Source organism: Neolamprologus multifasciatus, chromosome 8 (genome assembly GCF_963576455.1).
Source record: "Neolamprologus multifasciatus chromosome 8, fNeoMul1.2, whole genome shotgun sequence".
Taxonomy (NCBI): domain Eukaryota; kingdom Metazoa; phylum Chordata; class Actinopteri; order Cichliformes; family Cichlidae; genus Neolamprologus; species Neolamprologus multifasciatus.
Genome location: NC_140446.1, coordinates 20,120,752 through 20,143,343, shown reverse-complemented (window position 1 = coordinate 20,143,343; position 22,592 = coordinate 20,120,752). Strand labels below are relative to the sequence as shown.

The 22,592-nt window shown below is 42.2% G+C and overlaps 1 protein-coding gene across 1 annotated transcript in view; it reads right to left on the bottom strand.

Moving 5' to 3' along the window:
- The window catches only part of fam20cb (FAM20C golgi associated secretory pathway kinase b), a 59,605-nt gene continuing 37,013 nt past the window's right edge, over window positions 1-22,592 (bottom strand). Inside the window, exons 4-11 of the mRNA XM_085170210.1 lie at window positions 9,813-9,905; window positions 5,745-5,860; window positions 5,026-5,206; window positions 4,613-4,722; window positions 4,357-4,438; window positions 3,265-3,324; window positions 2,910-3,060; window positions 1-2,482 (exon numbers count right to left, since the gene is read on the bottom strand). Coding sequence (XP_085026336.1) covers window positions 2,366-2,482; window positions 2,910-3,060; window positions 3,265-3,324; window positions 4,357-4,438; window positions 4,613-4,722; window positions 5,026-5,206; window positions 5,745-5,860; window positions 9,813-9,905 — 910 coding nt within the window. The 3' untranslated portion in view covers window positions 1-2,365. The remainder of the gene's footprint in view (window positions 2,483-2,909; window positions 3,061-3,264; window positions 3,325-4,356; window positions 4,439-4,612; window positions 4,723-5,025; window positions 5,207-5,744; window positions 5,861-9,812; window positions 9,906-22,592) is intronic.

Sequence of the window (22,592 nt, the reverse complement as noted above, 5' to 3'; positions counted from 1 at the left end):
AATTTAAGCTCAAAGAGTCATGTTGATAGATTTCATTAATTAAATAGAGCAGCATTTCTTTTGTGTAGTAAAACTGAGATGCGCTGTTGAAATTGCGCCTCTTTTTTATATTGAGACGTTTCAGGGATGAAATATACAACTACACTTGTTTACACTCACAGAACTGTGTTTTTACTGGTCTGCCCCACTTAAGTGTTTGTGGCACTTGATGTAAAATGAGTTTTACATCTCTGATCAAGAGGAACTGCAATTTACCCACTTCTGCCTTGGCTTCAAATAAATTTACTAACTTTCACAGGTCTCGCAAGTTCAGGGAAAAGTTTGGGGCATTTTCAGGTAAAGTCCCAACCAAGGAACATTTGCACATTTGTAACGAGTTATGAAGTTTGTTAAATGTTGCTGAACCACATTATGTGTTTCGTTTAACATGAAAAGGAACAGTAATTACTCCCACAAAACCAAAGGATCCACATTAAAGTTGAACGGGCCAAATCTAATCCAATATCCTATCCTAACTATCCTGAGGACTGAAGGTCAGAAGAAAAAGAGAGAGCTCAGAAAGCTGCGAGGCACTGAGACGGATGAGGAGGTTCGCTCTTCTTCTCGAGCTGAGTCAAAATGATCTGGCTCACTAAAAAGAGGCGGAAGAGTGCTTGCATATGATTTGTTTAATGACATTTCACATTAGGTTGCTTGCTTTGCTTTAGAGAATGAAAAAGACACATTGTTACTGTCAGGAAGAAGTGTGTACGGAGGGGAAAAAAGACTCAAATTATGCTGATTTTGTTTTATTGCACTTTTACCATGATGCAAAGAAATTCAAGATAAAATCCACAGAAACGATGAGCAGAATAAAAACTAAAAGAAAGAAAAAAAAGAAGAAGCATTTTCACTTCAAGGACACCATCTAAGGTTCTCCGTTGATCCACCCATACATCCATACACACTGTACCGCCCTGACACAGGACTATGGAAACTTAATAAAAACCCCTTATGGAACAGATGGAGTCAGCACACATATGTAGACCTCTGTGTCTTATCTATAGCTCGTACCCAGGAGGAGCTTAACCCTTTCTGCTATGAATCCAGACATTCAAGTATTTCTATCATTGCACAGGCACTAGATTTTTCCTAATGTAATATATTAAACTTTCAGCCAGTGACTGAATCATCGACACCAACAGTTAAGCAATGAGCTGCTGGTAATGAATGAAATATACATCCTGAAAAATAATCTCTCCACAACAGCAACATCTGGACATCAAATATATATTACAAAGAAACATTAGTGTCACATTTGGCTTTTGGTACCGTAACTCTAACCGCATGTCTGTTGCGCTGAAGGCAATAAAGTTGGGGGAACAAAAAAAAATTGTAAATGCTGTAAACACAGGTGGCGATGTGTGGTGCCTGTAAAATGGGACTGCCAGTACCCGGCAGCTGGCCACCCTTTTTGCACGTGCTCAGGTTGCCCTCTTGTGGACAAATTAAGGAAATTCAGCTTTAAGACAAAGAAAAAAGGAAAAAGAAGATATGTTACTGATTAGTATTCATTTTGAACAATAAATAATAAATACTCTCTTAAGGACATGTAACATTTATGGGCAATAATTCATGGGCTAATCCAGGAGTAAACCTGCACTCCACTCCAGTCGAATATTTTTCATCGTCCAACTACGAGATGCTGAAACGGCTCAGCAGGAATAAAGTTAAAAAATAAAAATCGCAGCAAATCAATATCATTTTCATAATGACGATAACAGGAAGTCCCCTTCTACCTCTTCCAGCCACCCTGATTGGTTAACCATAACGCTTGCAATATTCAACAGCAGGTAGAAACACATAATTCAGCATGTGAAGAGGAGGGGGCCGGATTCTTTTACGAGTCCCTCGGAATTCACTGAATTCAAAAAAACGGGTCCTGAACCAGAAAGGCGAGAGAAGGCGTCCTTTGCAAGACTTTAGCGGTTTGGTTGGTCGGCGGGGTCGGCTGTGGTGGTACACTAAACTCAGGGTTGGATTTTTCAAAGGAGTCTAGGTGACGCGGGGTGGTTCGGTTCTGCTAAGCCCCGGATCGCTCCAGAAATCTTCAGCATGTCTCGGGCATCAGTACAGTTACAAGTTATTGCACTGTTCTTTTTTTCAGTGCTATCCAGCAGGCGTCCTCTTCTGCGCAGCCTATTACCTCAGGCAGGTGGGCTTTCCTGTAAGTTCAGCAGAATTTAAGCCCTCGGAGAAATTAAGCACAGATGGAGTTCATCTGCGTTACAGGATTCCAGTTCAGTTTAAAGGTAGACTGGGTTTGGTCCGTCCATCCTCAAATCTCCAGGTAGTCAGTCCAAGTCCTGATCCTCCCCCGAGGCAGCTACCTCCTTCTCGGGCCGTTGTGGGCGTGGTCTGTCCCTTGGTATCCCTGGAGGTCGTCCTCCACCACGTAGCTGTATCCCTCCTTTTCGATGCAATCTGACAGCACATTTAGCACCTGGTGACGAGAAAAAGCCAAGCTTTTAGTACACGGTGAGCTTTTTTGTAACCACTAAGTACTGACTAGCTTTTCCAAGAACAAGAGAACAGTGACACCCCTCTCAGACCTCTGTGGTACTGCTGATGACTCGTCAAAGAGCCGAGACTTCCAGTTCGTGATCTCTTATTGTTTATGAATGAAAAGAAACGAGGGAAAATCTGGGATTAAGAATAAGAATTTAAGCAAATGTGTTCCTCTTTTGTCCTCCAAACACACTTTCTATTGGTCAATGACTCCCGGAAATCAAAGTCTTCAGTCACTTCTAGCTGCTGAAAAACATTAAGTAATTATCAAATGAATGCGTTTACTGACTGTTTATAGTTTCAATTTAATACATTCAATAGACAATCCCAAGCAAACTGCTTTATGAGTGTGAAGCACTGACCTGGCGCAGTCGTCGGTCCATGGCATCCAGATGTGGCTGGATGAGGATGGGAGAGAGGCGGTCCCTCACCAGGGACTCTGCCATGAGCACAGACAGCTTGTATTCCTCCTTAGCCAGCAGCTGCAGTCGCAAGTGGGTAGACTTCCTTACCCTGCAGAAAGAGAACAGCCGGGGGAAAAAAAAAGAGTCAGCGCACGCTTTACATCTCTGCCTCTGCTCAGCAACACTCACACCAAAATACAACAACACCCCATGTGCACCTTTACTAGCCTCATGCAGATTCTAATTTTTAAATAGATTTTTGTCCTTCTATATTGCACTATCCTTCCAGAACTATCAAAAATGAAGACCTCACCTGCAGCACTGGTTCAGTGGCACCAGGATGGACAGCTCATCATGCGAGTGTTTTCCAAAGCTAGGATGGAAAAGCATAAATAAGTGTGCAAAATGTGATGTGGTTCCAGATTTCTGTGCATCATGTCCACAACACCTGAGCATTATTTTTTTTGTTTCACTTATTTGGTTTAATTTGAATGGCCGGACAAAATTAAACATAGCCTTTTACGATTTTTCTTAATTCATGTGTATACTGTTGCAATGGTGGATACTCACATTTCATATACGAGCAAGTTTTAAATATGAAATCAAGTCTTATGAGCCAAAAGACGAAACTTCAAAGCGATATAAATTTTTTCAGCTTACGACAGTTTTTTTTAAATGACACTTTTTTGTTTTTTATGATGTCATTGAGAGCTGATATCCCTTATTTGGTCATCTCAAATATACAGCCCTGTTTGTGGGGCTCCAGAGATGCTAATAGTTAATTATGCAAAGCTGCTCTAGTAGAGTCCAGAACTGAAATCATGGTGTCATAAATTAGTATAAGGACTTTAAACATCCCTCCATTTTCTTCTCCTTATTCAGGGCCGGATCACAGGGGGCCACAGCTTAAGCAAAGAAGCTCAGGGCGTCCTCCCGATAGGACATGCCCGAGACACCTCACTCTAGAGGCAGTCAGGAGACATCATTGTTAGATAGCCAAACCACCTCGACCGGCCTACTGTGAGACCCTCTCAAATGACTGCACAACCTCAAACTATCTCTAAGGGAGAGTTCAGCTGCCCTTTGGAGCACGCTCATTTATGACGCTTGTATTGTGATCTCATTATTTTGGTCACTACCCAAAGCTCGTGATCATAGGTGAGGGTAGGAATGTAGATTAACCAATAAACTGTCAGCTTTGCTTTTACGCTCTGCTCTCTCTTCACCGCGATGCACCAGCGCTGCGTCTGCATCACTGCAGCCAAGCCCTCCTTCAAGAACAAGACCCCACGATACTTAAACTCCTCTATTTAGAGCAACAACTCATCCCTGACCCGCAGCGGGCACTCACCCATTCTAAACTAAAGCTATGAGTCAAAGTAGCAAACGTACTGCACTGACTCACCCTCTGCCATTGTCTAGATGGATGATGAAGGTCTCATTTCCAAACTTTTCAAATGTCTCATAATGGTGGCGATCCATGTTTCCTGTTAAGAAAGAGGAAAACAAAAAACAAATCAGCTAGTGGATGTTATGATATGTGAGTAATATACCTGCTTATAAGGCTACATACTGTATAACGTTCATTCGACTGAACACTAAACAATCCGACTTTTCGGTGTTGGTAGAAAACTGATTCTCGTCTTATGTCAGACACTCACCCATGAGGAAGTCAAAGATGGTCATGTCCATAATATCCAGCAGTCGTGTGCCGCTGTCATAAGGTGGAGTCTGTTTGACCTCCTCACAGTAGTCTGGGTCCACCTCCCATCTGAAGAAACGTTTAATACTTTTATTTTTTTTGCATCTGATTTGGAAAAATGTCTTTTAAACCCATTTCCCTTTTATGCTATGTACTTTTAGATCTAAGCGTTTTTTTTCTGCGTCGTAATAAGATTGAAATTAAGGCTGTATAGCCAGCATTGACCTCTTGCACAGCTCTTACGAATTCATGCTGCTGGTAACTGTCAGTGACTTCAATAAACACCCCCCGATTGCAGTGAATCGCTCAGTATTTGCTTCTACTGAACGCGTGCGAATGCAAGAGTGTCTGAACACGGGATCGACGTCTTACTCTGCCTTCTTCCGTTTGTGGTACGAGCGTCTCCATGGGTTCCTCCAGGTCTTGCGTTTGGCAAGGGCCAGGTCTGGGAGGAAGGCGGCCAGAGATCCTTCTATCTGGTCAGGTTTACCACACAGAGCGTGCTCAGTGGAGCAGTAGTAGGAACACTCTCCGTAGAAGCACACATTGTTGGCTAAAAGTCAGAAAAATAAAAGCAAACACATTCATATACTAATACTCTGATCAGCCAGTCAGTGTTAAATACTTAAAGAGTCACTGCACTCTTTTTCTCTTTTTGTCAGTCGGTCCACATATATTTAAAGGCCATTTTCCACCCGATTGAAACTACCTGGGGATGCTCGCTGACCTGTATTAATTGCTGAGATTGTCAGTAATTTTAATCCAGTGACAATTTTCCTCGTGTATAATATGTAAAGCTGCATTGCTAATTAACTGTCGTGCTTTGGCACAAGGTAAAGTCCCCTGATAATACTAATCCCATGCAAATGAATATCACAGCAATTCAGGCCAAAAGACTTGCTCTACATTATGATCAAGGAGGTGCTTTATTTTTGCTGTGCTTTTGCATTTTTTGAGGGGGGGATGTTAAAAAATCTTTCAAGGTGTTCTTCTGACATCAACAATTCAGACCATCAGCAGATGTTTGGGAAACTGCACATGGACACGAGCGGTTTTGGGAAGAGAAGCTAAAAAATAGTCTAGATGTGTACCTGGTGAAATGAAGAAGGTCCTCCAGAGCTTTTTATCTCGTGTAACATCGCGGATCTCTTTTGTCATGTTAGCTAGTCGGCCGGCCACAGGAGGGACACGACGGAAGTCCAGGATCCTACAGGATGGAGACAAATACTCAGGGTCATTTGACTTCAGTGGCAGCCCACCAAAAAAGTATGAAAGCGATGAGTGCACGCGTCCAAACAAAAGATATATTAACCGTGGTTATTTGGATCTGGACCGTTCGTCAACAGTGTTGGTAGTTGCAGTAATTGCAACAAGACACAGGTCATTATTTTAACCTAATGTTTCACTTTATGCATGGACTATAATAATATTAGCAACAACTGAGTCATAATTGAGTAAAATCTAAAAGCACAAATGTGATTTAGTTAGTTTAACTTTTACTGTCAAACATCAACCTACAGGCCACAATAGGGCTGCCAAAGGATACCAGATGACCCCTCCCTTCATTGTCCTTTGAAAATCTGCAGTGTTTTGAACTTCTATGTGTGCACAGCAGCAACAGGGACCAGCTGTTTGTAATGCAGAAAAGCTTTTTCACACCAAATGGGAGGTGAACTTACAATCCCTCACTTAGAGGAATCAGTACTTCATCCGTTATGCCACGGGAGCGAAATACCTGTACTGTCATAGTGAAACCTTATGTGATTGAACGTCACTACCAGAAGGGGGCACTGTGACACAAGTACCAGACAGTTAAGCCACATGCTGGTAAACCTCCCTGTGGTTTTCATGTGGCTGTGGTCCTACATTAAGCTATTTTTTAACTTCAGTGCAGCTTTTTATTGCCTTAATATGCTGAGAGATACAAGTTTGCAGTGCATTCTAATCTATTTCTGGGTTTGTGTTTTTGCATCATTTGACCGGAAACCAGCCCAGATACGCATTTGAGAAAGGTTTAATATGGCGTGAATGTCTTCCTGCATGTATGCAGCCACCCCACTACAGCACCAGCATGGGCTCTTTAAAAGTTGATACCTCTGACAACACCTAATGGCCCAGGCCTGAGGGCAGGGAGACACGGGGAGACAGACTGATTAAATGAAATGAAGGCGCGGGAATGAGAGAAGAGAGATGCAGCGATATGGGAGAACAAGCCCATCATACAAATGATGCCATCAAGTGTGTTGGCGGGTGCAGTGACACAGACACGTGCAGTCTCTTTCCTGCTCTCTGTCAAAGAGACAGAAGGACACAGGATGCGGTGTTGTACGGTGCTGTTTGGCCTGCTGGGCCTGGGCCCGCTGCCATGCTAAAGGGAACAGCTAGTGCTGGCTTCTGCCTCTTTTATCACTCACACACATTTTCTTCCATCTTCGTCCCCTCTGATAAGCCCAATTCCCACAGTGCCCATTTCAAACTTGTGTTATATTTAGTTTGGGTTTAAGAGAACCTGCTAGAGCCATGAAATGAACAACAGTGGGAATCGCTGCTTCCCATATTCCCAGCTGAGAAAATGTATAAGACCCAAGTGGGTCTCATGAGATTGGGGCTTATATGGTTTAATATTTTAAGGTCACATTTGGCCTTGTATGACTTTAAATCTGCTGACTACCTAATGCAGCACTTCCCAGTTAAATCCAATCACATTATTAATGATGCCTAAAGCAGTTTAGCCCATATAGGAAAAGACATTGTCAGTGTTGGTGTGTGTATGCGTGTGTGCGGCTGTGCTAGTGATGCTTTAAAAGTGTCTGTGCATGTGTGTGTGTGTCTGTGGGCCCCCCTGGGAGGCAGTGTAGCCTCAGCCTCTGCACCAGCAGCAGCAGCAGCAGCAGCAGCTCTCTGGACAGGCTCTAATTTAGAACAGACAAAATAAGGAAAAAAATTAAGCGCTGCTTTTGGCAAACCCTGCCTGGCTTATATTTAGAATGGCACAGGGCCTTTCGTGCCTTTGGTTTCCTCTTCTTCCCCTTAACCCACACATATGCTGGAGCATATTTTCATGTGTGTATGTGGCGAGGAGGACCAGATGTGAAGCAGACTGGTGAAGAACGCCACTTCTAATGCAATTCCAGATGAACTGTGTCATTGTGCCTAAAGGAAAAGCAGATTCACTATCACGGCCTTCTATGGCCCTATTGTGTGTAGACGTGTGTGTGTGTTTGTGTGTATGTGCGCAAGACCTTGGTATCATCTCGCGTCAGCACAGAGGAGCACCAGGATTCAGACTACAACACAAGCACTCTGCTCGTAATAGCAAACAGCCACAGTGACGTCAGCACGACTTTAACAGCAACGCACTAAAACTCATTGCTCTCACTCGTCGATCAGAGGCCCTCGTGAGGATTTCTCTTTTCATTAAAGTCTCTCCAGCAGCCGGGTGGGCCGTAAAGTACTAGCCTGGTAAAGGCAGTGAAGTCAGAGAGCTTGGTTGTTAGCTAAGCAAGGAGGCTGTAGTCATTGTTCAGTCGGATGCTAGCTGCAGGAGTTCAGCATTCATCCGTTATGACTCATGGCCTCTCGGAGCTCACAGCTTCTGCTGTATGGGTCAAACTCGCACAATTCACTGTGTTTGGGTGAAAAAAAAGAGTTTTTGAGGGACAGGAAGCAAATGTGAAAATAAGTGCAGAAGAATATGGAAGGTTTTCATCCACACGGCGCAAAGACTATGTGTTGCTATGCTTGGGGTGACTTCAATCGGCTATTTTCATTTTCCTCATTCAGAACCTTTAAAAACAGGTAGAATGGCAACATTTTGATCTTTCTATCCTTTGATATTGTAATAACCAGATTATGCTAATCGAGCAATTATGTAAGAGAATTCACACATTAATTAGCGAGGCTTCGCACGAAATATGGAGAATATTCACACGAGCACACATGTCTTAAAGCGTTACTGTAAGACACCGGTACATGGATCTGGTGTTCCTCCCAGGCGGTTAATGAGCTGACACGAGGACAGGCAAAAAAGAAATAGCAATCAGGGAGGAACAAAGCCCTGCAGGATGTTGGCCCTCGCGGGTGGAAAAAATACTTGGGAGGTTAGCGTAAATTTAAGAACATGAGCTTTTTTTCTCCCCTCCTTATTAAGGCTGAAGTGTTTGTAGCAACAGGGCTGTTTCTGGGTGTTATGGTGCTCAAGGCCAGACACCCACTGCTGCCCCTGAAGGAAGAGGGCTTTTCACAGCTAATTCTTTAACGTTGTTTCAGTTAAATTGAGCTTTTGCCTTCTGGTTTGTGCCAAGCTGCATCTTTCCTTGTTTTAGCCACGTTCCAAACATTATTATGTTGGACCCAGGAAGCTGAATAAAAGTGTATTTTTATTGTGTTTCCTTTTGCTTTTTATAATGTGTTTTAATGAAGACGTTTATACATTTTACAAGTAAAAATCTGCAACTCTGAATCCCTCTGCACTTTAATAAAGTTAAAGGCCTTACATTTGCTTTGCATGTCAGAATTTTTAAGCTAGCCACAGTACCGTTGCTCACAAACAAGACTGTATGTTACCCAATAAATTGCCCTCGCAAAAACTAAACAGTCTGCCTTCGAGTTCACACCAACTCTAATGTCAAAAACCAACAAATTACAAATCAAAAATGATGTGATTTAATTTGTTATGTGCAAATCATTGACTGCCTCATCGACACATGTTTAGGTTCAATCTGAATTCATCAGCTGGGTTATGGAAAAAGAAAAAGATGCCATTATTTTACATTTTAAAAGTAAATACTGTAGGTATGTTGGAATTTCACAATTGAACTGTTTGAATTGCTTTATGGTTTTATTCAATTAAAAAAGAAGCATGGAATCAGATATCTTGCCTGTTTTTTTAAGGTTTTAACTGGAATGACTGGTTGGGCATGTCAATCTAGTGACGGTGATCTCTGCCTATACAGGCACATAAAATTCAGAATAAAACATTTACACTGAAAAGGTCTATCTTCTCCTTTATGGTGATGTGTAGCTCGCCTGCGGCTGATAATCTTGTCCTTTGCAGCAAGGTACGGAAAAGCTAAAATCTTTTGATCTCCTGCTTTATATGAGGGACTGGTGGTTTTCAAAAAGTCTCAGAGTATTGTGACAGGCTAGTGTTCACCTACTTGTCCAGATGAAAGGCTGCAATTTCAGCATTGTGTCTTTCAAAGTCAGAAAAATAGAAGAAGTCTGGCGGCGTTTCCTGCTCCCGGGTCTGCCTGCAGGAACACAAGAGAAAAAAAAAAGCACAGTTAGCTGAGGGGTTACACACACACACACACACACACACACAGACACTCGTATATATCTTATGCATAACCAGCAACCTGCAGCGATTTGACACTACGCATCAAGCTATGCATGCATTTCACTGTTCTCAATGATTAATTAGCTTGGATACAGAAAGAATCGAGCTGCAGGTGTGCAAAATGACCGGAATTCAGTGTCACAGTCTTTGACGGGTCCACTACACATTAACCCATAACGCATTTCCACAGATGTCTCACTCCACAGCAGCCCAGTCAGTGATAATCCGCCCAGGCTTTACACCTGTGCAGCTAATACTACAAACACCATTTGTGAGTAATAACCTAGGCACAATAAACCAGTGTCCTTGCCTCACAAAGAGACCCTCGTCAGAGTTACCAGGGTGTTTCGTGGGGCAGCGAGAAGGCGGGGACAACTCAAGGTCAAACACTTTCTACTGAAGCATCTGCTCCTGTTCTCACCCTGTACCTATTTCTGTCCAGCTCTGATCCTTCCCTCTCTTAAAAAAAACTGCATTCCACACACATTCTGCCTTAAAGCTCTTACTGGAGGGAAAAGAGGCTCTTAAAGGCTTAAATCCAAGAGCTGATGGAACATGGGCCAGGATGGAGAAGGACAGGCTGGATGGCCGTGGTAAAAATAAGAGGGGGAACGGGGGTCAAAGGAAGCAGAGGTGAAAAGAATTCCTGAGAAGATGCTGCTTATAGAAAATATGTAAATATCTATAAAGAATGCAAAGAGAGCCATGAAACTTTCTTCTTTTATACACTCTGCCTTCTCTTTGGTCTTTTTTTATGTTATTGACAACAGTAAATACTTTCCAGGAAGGCAGCTGAGTGTAATGATTTGGACTGCAGCCTCTGCCATTTCTACTTCAGCTAGTTGAGGGAGGATAAGAATGGAAACTATCTTGGCAACTTCTCTTTCTCTCCTTCGCTCTCTATTCCCTCTGGATGGCTCTCTCTGTTTATTTCACTCAAAATCCTCTATCTCACCTCCTCTGCTTCACTGCTCTCCCTCAGAACTGCTTTCTCTAGTTTCGTGTGTGTCTGTGCGTGCGCGCATTCACGGCTTAATACTTTCTATCTGTCTGCATCTCTCTTTTTCTCTCTCCAGTCCATCCGTCACTCCCTTCCTCAGCTGGCTGGCTGATTGTAGCTCCACAGCTGCGTGGCTGACATATGCACCAGTCATTAACTAACCCAACATGGAGCCCAGAAACACTCTCATCCACTAAGGCCCCCCCCCCCCCCCCCACCACCACCACCACCACCAACACCAACACCAATTTCCTCTCCTTCTTTATCTTTCTTGTTCTGTCTTTCTAAAATCTATCCCCATCCTCAATCTCCCCTGCGAACATTTGACAGGCAGCCTCGTGCAGATGGGTGGCCAAGTTTGACTGCAGCAAGCAGAAAAGTTTGAGAGTGAATCCTGCATCAAAACTGCCCAGAATACAAGAATATTGCTTTTTAAAAAGACGTTCGGCTTCTGTTTTCGCATTAGACGACTACGTTCAGCATCTAAAGTTAACATAAGCAGTAAGTTATTCCTCCTTTAACATTCCTCAGTCTTTGCTTCCTCACTCTCTGCCTCTCTTTTACGCTCGGCCTCACTCCCGAGCGGTCATTGAGACTCTGCCAGTAAAGGCCAACCGCTGTCTCTTGATTGTATCGCTCTCTCCTTCTGGATAGCCTCGCTTCAGGGACACAGCTCTCGCTCCACACGAAGGCAAAAAATGAAATGATGAAAGCGGAAAGCAGCGTCTATTTACCCCCAGTGCTGCTCAGCAGCTCTGCGACAGAAACAAATATCATTCACGCCGACACATTAAGCAGCTACTTTATCAACAGCGGCGTAAAGTCAGGTGCTGAATCTATAGTTTGCCAGGGGGACTGGCCTCCAATAAATAAATGAATTTTGGAGACTAAAATGTGAAGAGGTAATGTTTACATGCACGCAGTTGGTCAGCAAAGCTTGGCATACAGACGCAAAGGAAACAGGAAGGATCAACAACCAGTGCAATGCATCCACCTACCAAAAGTAAAGCTCACTAACAAAAACTATCTTTTTATTTACAACTGAACAACAGAAAGCTTTTTAAATGTACTTGAAGCGTTGCCTTGTTGTCCAAGTTCATTAACCACAGAAAACCTATAACACTGGCACACTCAGTTAAACTGATGGCAAAACCCAAGCATGCATTTTCTATAAGAGGGATTCCAAACGCATTGCTCTTTTACAATTTTATATTTCTTTATATTTCTATATAGTTTTGAGAGTTTTATATTATCTGAGGTGAAGCTGATAAATCCTTATTAGCTGTACTGGGCCAACCTGTATTTAAGTGGGTGGAAAACTGACCATTCAAGGCTGGCTGACGTGATAATCACCTGTTTAAAATGTATCAAAGTTTACAGTTATCAGTTAGTTGCATGTCTGCTTTAGGTGACAGGCGGACTCCACTATATTGAGTTAGTACCAGACCATTCTCACCATGTTTGCGGTGCTGTTTAGTCTTTTTAATGGAATTACACGACAAATGTATCTATCAGTGCATTCAGTTGCCCTAGCAACCTCGTCAAGAAGCCTGTGCTCCAGTTTTGGCGAGTAGATATTTATTCATATAATACTAAATGCTGATTAGAAGATGGGTATAGACGCACCTTGCAAACTATATTCTCTTGTCTTGGCCGATATTATCAGCTGATATTACAGAGATGTCGATATATTGGTATCACCAAATATAATTATTTGAAAATGAATATAATTTCATATTTCAGTTTTTAGCAGATAAAGGCGAATGGCTTAATTAAGAATTGAGGTGCGGTTTGGGGAAGGCTAAGCAGACTGAAAACAAGTAACCTGCAACAAATTTATTCTTACCTGCACTGCCACATTATCTTAGTAAGGACTTGTAAATAACCACAAATAGCAAGTGTAAGGGAAAAGAAAAAATATATCGGCTGATATATCAGATTTTTCAAATCCCCAAATACCTAGGCTCTAGTTCGGATGTAATCATCTTTGGCTCTAAAGTTAACAAGATGGCGATGCCCAAAATCATAAACATTTTGAATGTTATGCGCACATTGTGATAAGATGAGAAAGCAATAGATAAAATACCCCTTTAGAAGGAACGAAAGCTGATTTCCAGCCCTGTTTGGCAGACTGTTGTATAGTTTAAAACAAAGATAATGTAAAAAAAAAAAAAATACTACAAGGAAACGTGTGTTACTGCAGCCCTAACTTGCCAGTGTTTCATGACTGTGCTGACCATACAGGAGCGTCGTCATGGAGATTTCTTGGAGGATAAGAATGAACAAACATTCTAGTGCGATGATTCATGGCCACTCAGCCTTAAAGAAACTCACTAAAATACTTCATGTAGTCGTGCTACACTCCTCTCCCTGTATAGGGGAAGAAACCACAATAAGGTGCTTTATTCGTGAGTGCTCCACAGACCCAACAATAAAGCTTGTCCAAGGTGCATATGCTTGAATCACTGCTGTTCTCTATGATGGTGCGAATAAGAATATAAGAGCCAAGCAGTATATGTTTATACTTGAGACAAATATCTCTGCCTGTGGCCTGGCTTGATATGTGGCTTCACTGATGCTCTCCTCTCACTGAATGCCAGCCAGGAAGCAGGAAGGCTGGATAATTACCACAGTCCACAACCAATTCAAATGTCAATAAAGTTATTTAGAGCATGTCATTTTGCCGCCCCCCGCCCCACCGCCGAGTGAGAGCGGGAGGAAAAAGGGTAAAGAGAGGAAGAAGTGAAGGAAGGACGCGAAATAAATTGCGACGGAAGGTTAAACAGAAAGATTAGCAGTGATGACATGGAGGACGAGCTACGTTACGTCTCTCAGGTACCTTTGAACTCACAAATACGCAGCTGTTTTGCATTATGTAACATTGTGTTTGAGTCGTGGAACACAAGCACCTGTGTTCTGGAAAATCTGCGCTCGTCCTGATCAAACAAACCATTAAGGGCACGTTACGAGGGAAGCGTTTCATCAAAGCATGGTAGAGGAAACATGCATAAATGCATGACCACATAATAAAGTCTATAAATGTTTGAGTACACAGTATGCACTGAGTTCAAAAGAAACTGTGAGGAGGGCAGAGATGTCGGCTGCTCGAAAGCTACTCGTCCTTTTCATTTTGGACTGCCTGCTCGAGCCCAACCTTTAAAATATTTACAAATCCACGGCGGACTCGTGCTGAACGAAACGTAGATATCTACAGCATGCATTTCTTCTCCTCCTCAGCAAGAGAAAAGTAACAGTATATTTAGAACTAGCTGTCTTTCTACACCAAACATCAGCTCCTTTATCATCACAAGCAGGTGAGATGCACTGAGCCGAGCATGCCCACTGTGACCCTGGCCCTGCTGTAAACACATAGTTTACACTGAGTAGCCAGACACTTTCTTGGCTCTGCTCCGAGGGGCCCCCGGCAGCCACCGGGGCAGCGAAAGTCTATTAGCAAACACACAGCAGTGTGAAAACATAAAGGTGAATGAAAGCGCTGCATCTGGAAAATCTACCTGTGCATACAGGACATAGCTGACCTGTGAAACACCAGCGAGACACAGAGGGGACCAAGGAGAATGGGGGGAAAAGGCATTTCCATTCGACCTGCTATTGACATCAAGTCACAGTATTTTAATAAGATCTGCAAATAAAAATCTAATCATTAGATTTAATGATCAGTTGAAGCTGAAATACACACACTGAGTAACCTTTATGTGATACACTATGATATATTTTATTGTACCCTTATGAGAATTTATTCTTCAGTAAATTTCCCTAAGGGTACAATAAAATATATAGTATCCTATCATATTAGATCTCCTGCCCTGTGTAAAATTATCTCAGACCAGCCACTATTGCAAATTGTCTGAATGGCCACATAAGTGAGCTATTACAGGATTCCCTAAATTTCCCATGGTACAGCTCAATACCAGCTCTCTTTTTAAAAGTTCTTCTGCATGGTTAGTACCACGCAACAACCTCAGGGGTTTAATAATAAAGCCAGCACAAAGGCCCAAAACTGCAGCTCCTTAAATGGCCACTTGAGGCTGACATTAAAAGCAAGTTAGTCATAGTAGATTCACGTGGTAAAATAGCCATCTTGACAGTAGATATAAACATACAGTTGTCAAAGTTCATGAGAGTACACTAACAAAATTAATGTGTATGGTGTATTCGAAAGGAAAGGGGAAAGCCACATACGACAAACTTGCATCTGAAAAAACCCACTAGCCTTATGTAACAATATCCTTTGGACAGTTGGGATTAAAGAGGAGATGGCTGGCTATAATGTGCAGTGATAGAAAAACCAAACACAGCATAGCAGAACAAAGACCTCATACCTGCTGTGGAGCACGGTGGTGCAGGGATTGTAGCTTGTTTTGCTCTGTATACTTAAGTATACAGTGGTCCCTCGCTATGACGCGGTTTACCTTTCGCTGTCTTGCTGTTTCTCAGGTTTGTTTTTTTTGTTTGTTTTTTACAGCGCGTTGTGTTCTGTATCCTGATTGGCTGTAGATCATTGTCAATCAATCTTTGCCGTGTCTTCTGTACAGTACAGCATGTGTTCAGCTTGTCACTAGGGATGGGTATCGTTTAGGTTTTATCCGATACCGGTGCCAAACCGGTACTTTTGAAACGGTGCCGGTGCTTAAACGGTGCTCAAACCGGTGCTTAAAGAATGGAAAACACAAAATTGGTCCAAAAACCTCTCATGTTCAGCTGTTTTTTTTGTAAAAAGATAACAATGTTAGCCTTTTCTGCAGCTATGGGGCATATATGGTATCACTCTTGGCTGGAAGCAGTGCTTAAACAATGGAAAAAACACAAACTTTGTCCAAAAACCTCTCATGTTTAACTGTTTTCCACTTTTTCTTTGGTCATTTTAGCCTTTTTGGCCAGGGTGAAGGGAGTATCTGCCATCAAATAAGAAGACAGCCGCATGTACAGTAGCTATGATGATGTTTGCTAGTTCACCTTACATGCATTAATGTAATAACGTGGTTAGCCTACTCAATGTAAATTACACACGCACAACATTAAGCTACTCACGCAGAGAAGAACGGCTGCTGCTGCCATCATCATCCGTCATCATTTCTGCTACACTAGCAGGGCTCCGGGTCCGTTAACAGGCACCACACGCGCAGTAGATGTGCTCGGTGTGAGGTCTCGCAGCAAGCTATCAAATACGGCGCATTTCTCGGCTTAAAAAAAACCCCGCTATGTCGCCAGGTGTTTCATCGGATATGAGGTGTTACCTCCTTTGACAGTGATGGGTCGTTCGCGAACGAAATGGCTCTTAGAGCCGACTCGTTGAAGTGAACGACGCGAGCCGGCTCCTTATTGGGAGCCCTGAGGTTTTTTGTTTTTTTTCTTTCTCTCACCCTCTCTCTCGCCCTTTTTTCCGCTAAACTCCGCATGCGCGGCCTGTACTTTGCGCTGGGCAGAGGGGGGAGGGGCGTTAGTTACACTCAGTAGCACAGGAACAGAGCCAGAGAGAAAGAGAGCGAGGGACAACAATGTCACATTAGAAAAATATAGTAATCATCCGCTATTTTCAATTGCAGATGATAAAGGATTCAGAAATCATGCAGGCCCATATGACAGAGAATGTGCATCTTCTTTTTGTTTTAATATTTTAATTTATATTTAATTGTGTTGTGGTTTGCAGTGTTTTGTGTTGTTTCACGTTAAATTTGTTTAAAAGGAAAAAGCTGAACATTTAAATAGTTAAAAGTTTAAAATGTAAATAGTTGTTTTTTGTATTATATGATTTATTTATTACATTTTATGTGGAGTGAATAAATAAAGTATATTTATGGTGGACCTTAAAGACAAAGCATGTACAAACTCCAAAACACGTAAAAACTCAGAAGCACGTACAAACTCCAAAACACGTAAAAACTCAGAAGCACGTACAAACTCCAAAACACGTAAAAACTCAGAAGCACATACAAACTCCAAAACACGTACAAAAGACAACAGAAGTGCTCCAGGTTTCTAGGGCGCAGTGTTGAGCTTTTGTTACCTAGTGGCTACACAAGCCAGGAAGTATCAACAACCGGATTTGGTGTGTGGTAGTAACAGGTAAATGAACTTTTTTTTTAAATTATTTGAATAAATATGAGTGCTTGTCTATAAATACACAAACAATACACACGTTTTCAATTGTGTTCAGTAAACGCTAGAAATGTGTTTTCGAGTTTGTACGTGCTTTTTGGAGTTTGTATATGCTTTAGAGTTTGTACGGGCTTTGTCTCTAGGGGCCATATATAAACATATATAAATAAAACCACTTTTTTTTACATTAGTAATTCCTTTTCTGCATAATTTTATATTATTGTTAATGATTAAATAATTAAAGCAACAAAACAACCTGAAGAGCCGGTTCGGAGCCGAAAGAGCCGGCTCTTTTTAGTGAGTCGAGCCGAAAGAGCCGGATCTCTATAAAGAGCCGGAAATCCCATCACTATATCACAGTATCAGCTTAAAGCACTTGTTGCAGGCTGCTGAGTTTGCATATTTTGCTGTGAAGTACAGCCAGACTTTTGACCGCTTCGCCTTGGGCATTTTTAATCTGTAGCTCTGCTCTAAAAGAACATATGCACCTGGCCCCGCCTACTATCCTCGGAAACGTAAAATGATTGGCTAGAATCTAAAGTGTATCACAGCTCAGGAAAAAAAAGCACCGGAATAAAGCACCGAAATGTGCGCTGCTTTTCGGTCTGGTTACTACCGTTTATGTCAGAACCGGTGCCATCATGGCACCGGACACCGGTACCCATCCCTACTTGTCACATTTACATAAATCTTCGATTGCTAGCGGTGTGACTCTGAAGTGCTGTACTGTATATTTGTAAGTTTTCTCCCCAACAAACACAACGATGTCAACGAAACATTTTGCACCGTTAAAGGCAACCGCGGGTGCCTTTAGTTTCACTCTATAATACTGGACTTACTTTTCTATGAACGTTTGAACTTTGAGAGTGTTTAAACAAGAGAGAATGTTCATGCCTGTCTGAGAAAAGTGTATAAAGTGTGTAGTGAGGGTTTTGCAGCCTTAAAACATCTGTAATAATTGTAAAAAATAAAGTTGGCTACTTTGCGGGTTATTTTTGGAACGCAATCCCGCGATAAATGAGGGACCACTGTACAGCAAAAATTGAGTCATGCAACAGGACAATGATCCCGAGCACAGTAGCAAATCTACAACAACTGAAATCAAGGTGTTGGAACAACTCAGTCAAGTCCACACCGCAGCCTGACTGAAAGGCTGCGGTGTGGACTTTAAGAGAGCTGTGCATAAACCAGGGGTGTCCAACTCCAGGCCTCAAGGGCCGGTGTCCCGAAGGTTTTAGATCTCACCCTTGGTCAACACACCTGAATCAAATGATTAGTTCATTACCAGGCCTCTGGAGAACTGCAGGACATGCTGAGGAGGTAATTTAGCCATTTAAATCAGCTGTATTGGATCAAGGACACATCTAAAACCAGCAGGACACCGGCCCTTGAGGCCTGGAGTTGGACACCCCTGGCATGCCCACAAACCACAATGAACTGAAGCAACATTGTAAAGAAGAGTGAGCCATAATTCAGAGAGCGATCAAGTCATCCAGAAAAAAATTACATCAAGTTATTGTTGCTAAAAGTGGTTGAATCATGAAGTATACTTTGGTGCATATATAGGAAAGTATAATCCCAGCCTACCTGTTAGGCATCACCTTCTGAACTACACTTTTCAAATGCAAACTTCTGACGAAAAAACATGATTTCCTGTGCTGTTACCTGCATTAACAGCCTGTTAGATGTCTTTGTTCTATTTATAATTAGCTATGTTACAGTATTTTATTTGCATGTCAGGCTAAATTCTGTGATCCATTCATACAATTCATAAATGCCCTTTGCTAACCAAGCTAGCTAGCATTAGCTGACAACTGAGAAATCGATCTCGCTGTCCATGTAAGGCCTCTCAAGGCTTTAGGAAACAAAAGCTGCAGTTTTTAGCAAGTTTATATATAATATGCATCGTGTTCAAACTCTGTGTTCTGGAGTCTAATACAAGCTTTGAGCTCCAGAAGAAAGCAGTGTTTACCACAGTGCATTTCATCTGCTCCTTTATCTTTGAGAAGGTAAGATGTAAAAAAAAACCAAAAAAAAAAACCAAAAAACAAAAGCTACTCTCTTAACTATTTGTTCACTTTTGCTTTTTCAAAGTTAAAAAAAATGTTCTCTTTTCTCAGAATGTTCCCTCGTTGAGTTTTTTCCGTTGCTCACAATCAAAATCCTTCTTAAGACATCAGCAATGCATCTCAGTGGCTTAAACTCATTCATTATGGAGAAAAATTCAAATGTGGTGACAGTCAAAATTATGCACAAAGCCGTTCACTGTGAATTCCTTCCACACAAATCATAATATATGCTTTTTTTTTCATTTGCATTTCATGTTTTTCATGGTCCAACTGCTCACTTTTAAGCAATCCTTGCTCGTGCTGCAGTATTCTGTTTCATCTGCAGCTGAGCTGAATTATGGAAACAAAACATCCCCAACATATCGTTTCATCTGACTTTACAACCGGAGTGAATATCCTATCCAAGGTGATGTGTAATAACCCGGGTGTCACCATGTCACGGTGCGTTTGGATATAGACCGGAGAGGATATTTTCTGTTGTTTCAAAGTCAAGCGGCCAATCGATCACCATAAGCCCGCAGCTATGGTCGCGGGCCAAAGCATAAAGAGAAAAAAAGCAGAGAGGAGTAAAAAGATATGCTGCAAAATATAAAAAGACAAGGGCATCTTCCAGCCCCAGCGGGTTCCCACCAAAGGGCTGACTCCACACACTTGTCACACATCATCTGTCAAACCCACGGGCATGGCGGGGAGAGCGCAAGATCGCGTGCACAAAAACGTATACGCTCGTACGTACACATCTGCACAAACACAGCACACACACACATTCATAGAAAGAAGACGTAGCAGCTTAAATGATTTTCTAAACCCCGAGAGGGAGGAGCTGAGCAGCAGGTAAGCTTTAAATGCATAAGAGGGTAAGATAGCAAATACCATTTATGGGTCAAAAAATACCATTAGAACCACGCGGAGATTGGGGATGAGAGGAGGCGGTGCATTGTTTTATCTCAAGCATAACGCGTGTGAAAGCTGACCTTTCGCGCAATGACATTTGATAAATTGAGAAAAAAGGCTTTTACTAGCATATGAGACAGGCGCACCTGCGTGTTTGTTGTATCTGACGATACGTGTTGCTGTTTACTGGCCTTTGCTGCTATAACCCTCTGCTGTAATCTTATGTCTGAGCGCAGGTTTTACCGCACAAATGGGAAGATGTGACATCTTATTTTGTATGAGTAAGTGCTCCGCTCTGTGGGTGGTGCACTGAGAGGACATTTTGTGTGTGTGAAAGAAAGAAAGCTAGAATGCAAGAAAGAAAGAAAGATGGCAAGGGAGGAAGGAAGGAAAGTGACAGAAAAGGGTGCAAGACAAGGAATGGGAGGCAATGGAAAGAAGGAGAAAAGAAAGAAATGAAGGAAGGAAGGAAGTGGAGGGGAGAAAGAAGGAAAAGGTGCAAAACATTTTCTGTTTTTATATTTCCTTATATTTTAAGGAAAGTGACAGAAGGAAATGAAACCAAAGGAAAGGAAAAGGCAGGAAAAAGGAGCAACACATTTGTCTCTTAATTTCCTTATAGTTTAATGGGGAAAAGAGCACTGAAGGAAAGAGAAGAGGAGGAAAAGAAAAGAAATGAAGGAAGGAAGAAAGAAAGGAAAAGGGAAAAAAGCTTTTTCATGTGACGTTAATGTGTTATTTCTTTGAAATTCAAAATCATGATTTGACTTGCTGCACCTCAGTGCGCTCTCTACCACTCTTCTTTTAAAAGCATTTCAGCGCACCTCTTGAGTGAAAGGCCTTAATACTCCCATCACTGCTGAGCCCAACAGAAACACCGCCTGTTTTTTTTCCACACTGGCAATTACAAAATTTAAAAAATGAGCGTTTATAAAGACACAAACTGATGTGAGCTGAAAAAAAACCAGCATCAACCTTCAACACCTCGTAAAGTCCGAGCGTAGCAGCCATAATGAGTCAGGTAGTAAAAATTTCACTCAAGGATTTTTAACTAGCACACCGCAAACACTCAAGGGCTCTCTAAATAACCTTCACAGACCAATCCAGGTGGGTGTGTGTGCGTGTTTAACTTGTGTGTCACAGTTTCTAAGTGTGATAGCTGTCATGGCTCCCCAGGCACTGCAGTGTTCTTCATCCTCCGCCTCCTCCTCCTTCTATACTCCTTTACCCCTTCAGATCCCAGGCCTGACATACAGAAAGACAGCTGCTTCCTTCTGGCAAAGCTCACTCTACCCCTCTCTCTCTGTGACACATTAACACACGCACATACACACACACAGAGGAAGGTGTGTAAACACACATTTTTGAGGGGTTTAGGTAGAATGAACTACAAATAGGCACATATAGGCTTCACAGAATAGGACACACACACCCTTACGCACACACTGGCAAGTGATGAAAGTATTGAGATAGCATGATGACAACTAGGTTAGCACACGCACACACAAACAGTGCAAAAATCACTGTTACAGCTTGAGCTATTCCCTGTGGAAAACAGCTATGCATGCGTGTTAAATGCATTCTCAACGTGTGTGCATGAAGCTAATGTCAATATAATGATTTATGCAATAAAAGTGATTTTAAAAGAATCTGTATTCAGCTGCGAATTGAGCTTCTGTGTCCTCCGGGGCCAGCACCATGTAAATGCAGTCATCCTGAATAAATAGCCAACGCCTTTAGAACACAACAGCTTCTTTTTCTCCCTTTTTTCCCGGTGCCACTTCAAAGAGGCCTGTGCTTAAGCAAAGAATAGCCCTAAATGAAAATCACTGAGCAAAACACAGCTATTAGAGGTTTATTGCGTGGCATGACACCATGAAGTCTGTTAGCTGTGAGAGGAGAAGGAGGAGGAGGAGTAGGAGGGAGACGCTGAAAGAAGGATGTTCAACTAGATTGTTATTGAGAGGCTTTTTTAGACTATGGCGAGAGACAAGGGACAGAAAAAGGTGAAACGTGCGCGCCATTAATTTTAAGACTTCTACTGGGATTATCTTCGCATTAATCCGTCATGATAAGTGTGGATATTGTGCAAATATTCCATCCAGATAAACTGGCCATAAAGATGAAATCGTCATTTCAGCATAACCCGAGAGAGATACTCACCACTCCCTCTGAGCAGGCATCAACTCCTTATTTGTGCAGGATACAGCAACAGCACACATCCTAATACAGCACCAGCGTTTAGCTCAACACCTCTACTTATCTATTGCTTTCTTCATTAGAGACAAAAAAACATGCCTTTCTCTTTTTGTTTGTCAGAGGAGGAAGAAAAAGTACTATTTATGGAATGGCTGTGGATAGAAAACTGCCTGGGAGACACTTCCAGGAGTTGTCCTTTCAGTGCTGCAATATTCCTTGGAAATAAACAGTCGGTTCTTACTTGGTTTTGAATGTGCCAAAGCCAGCAGGAAATCAGCAAGGGTTCCAACTTAATTAAATTGGCTTCGATTAAAAA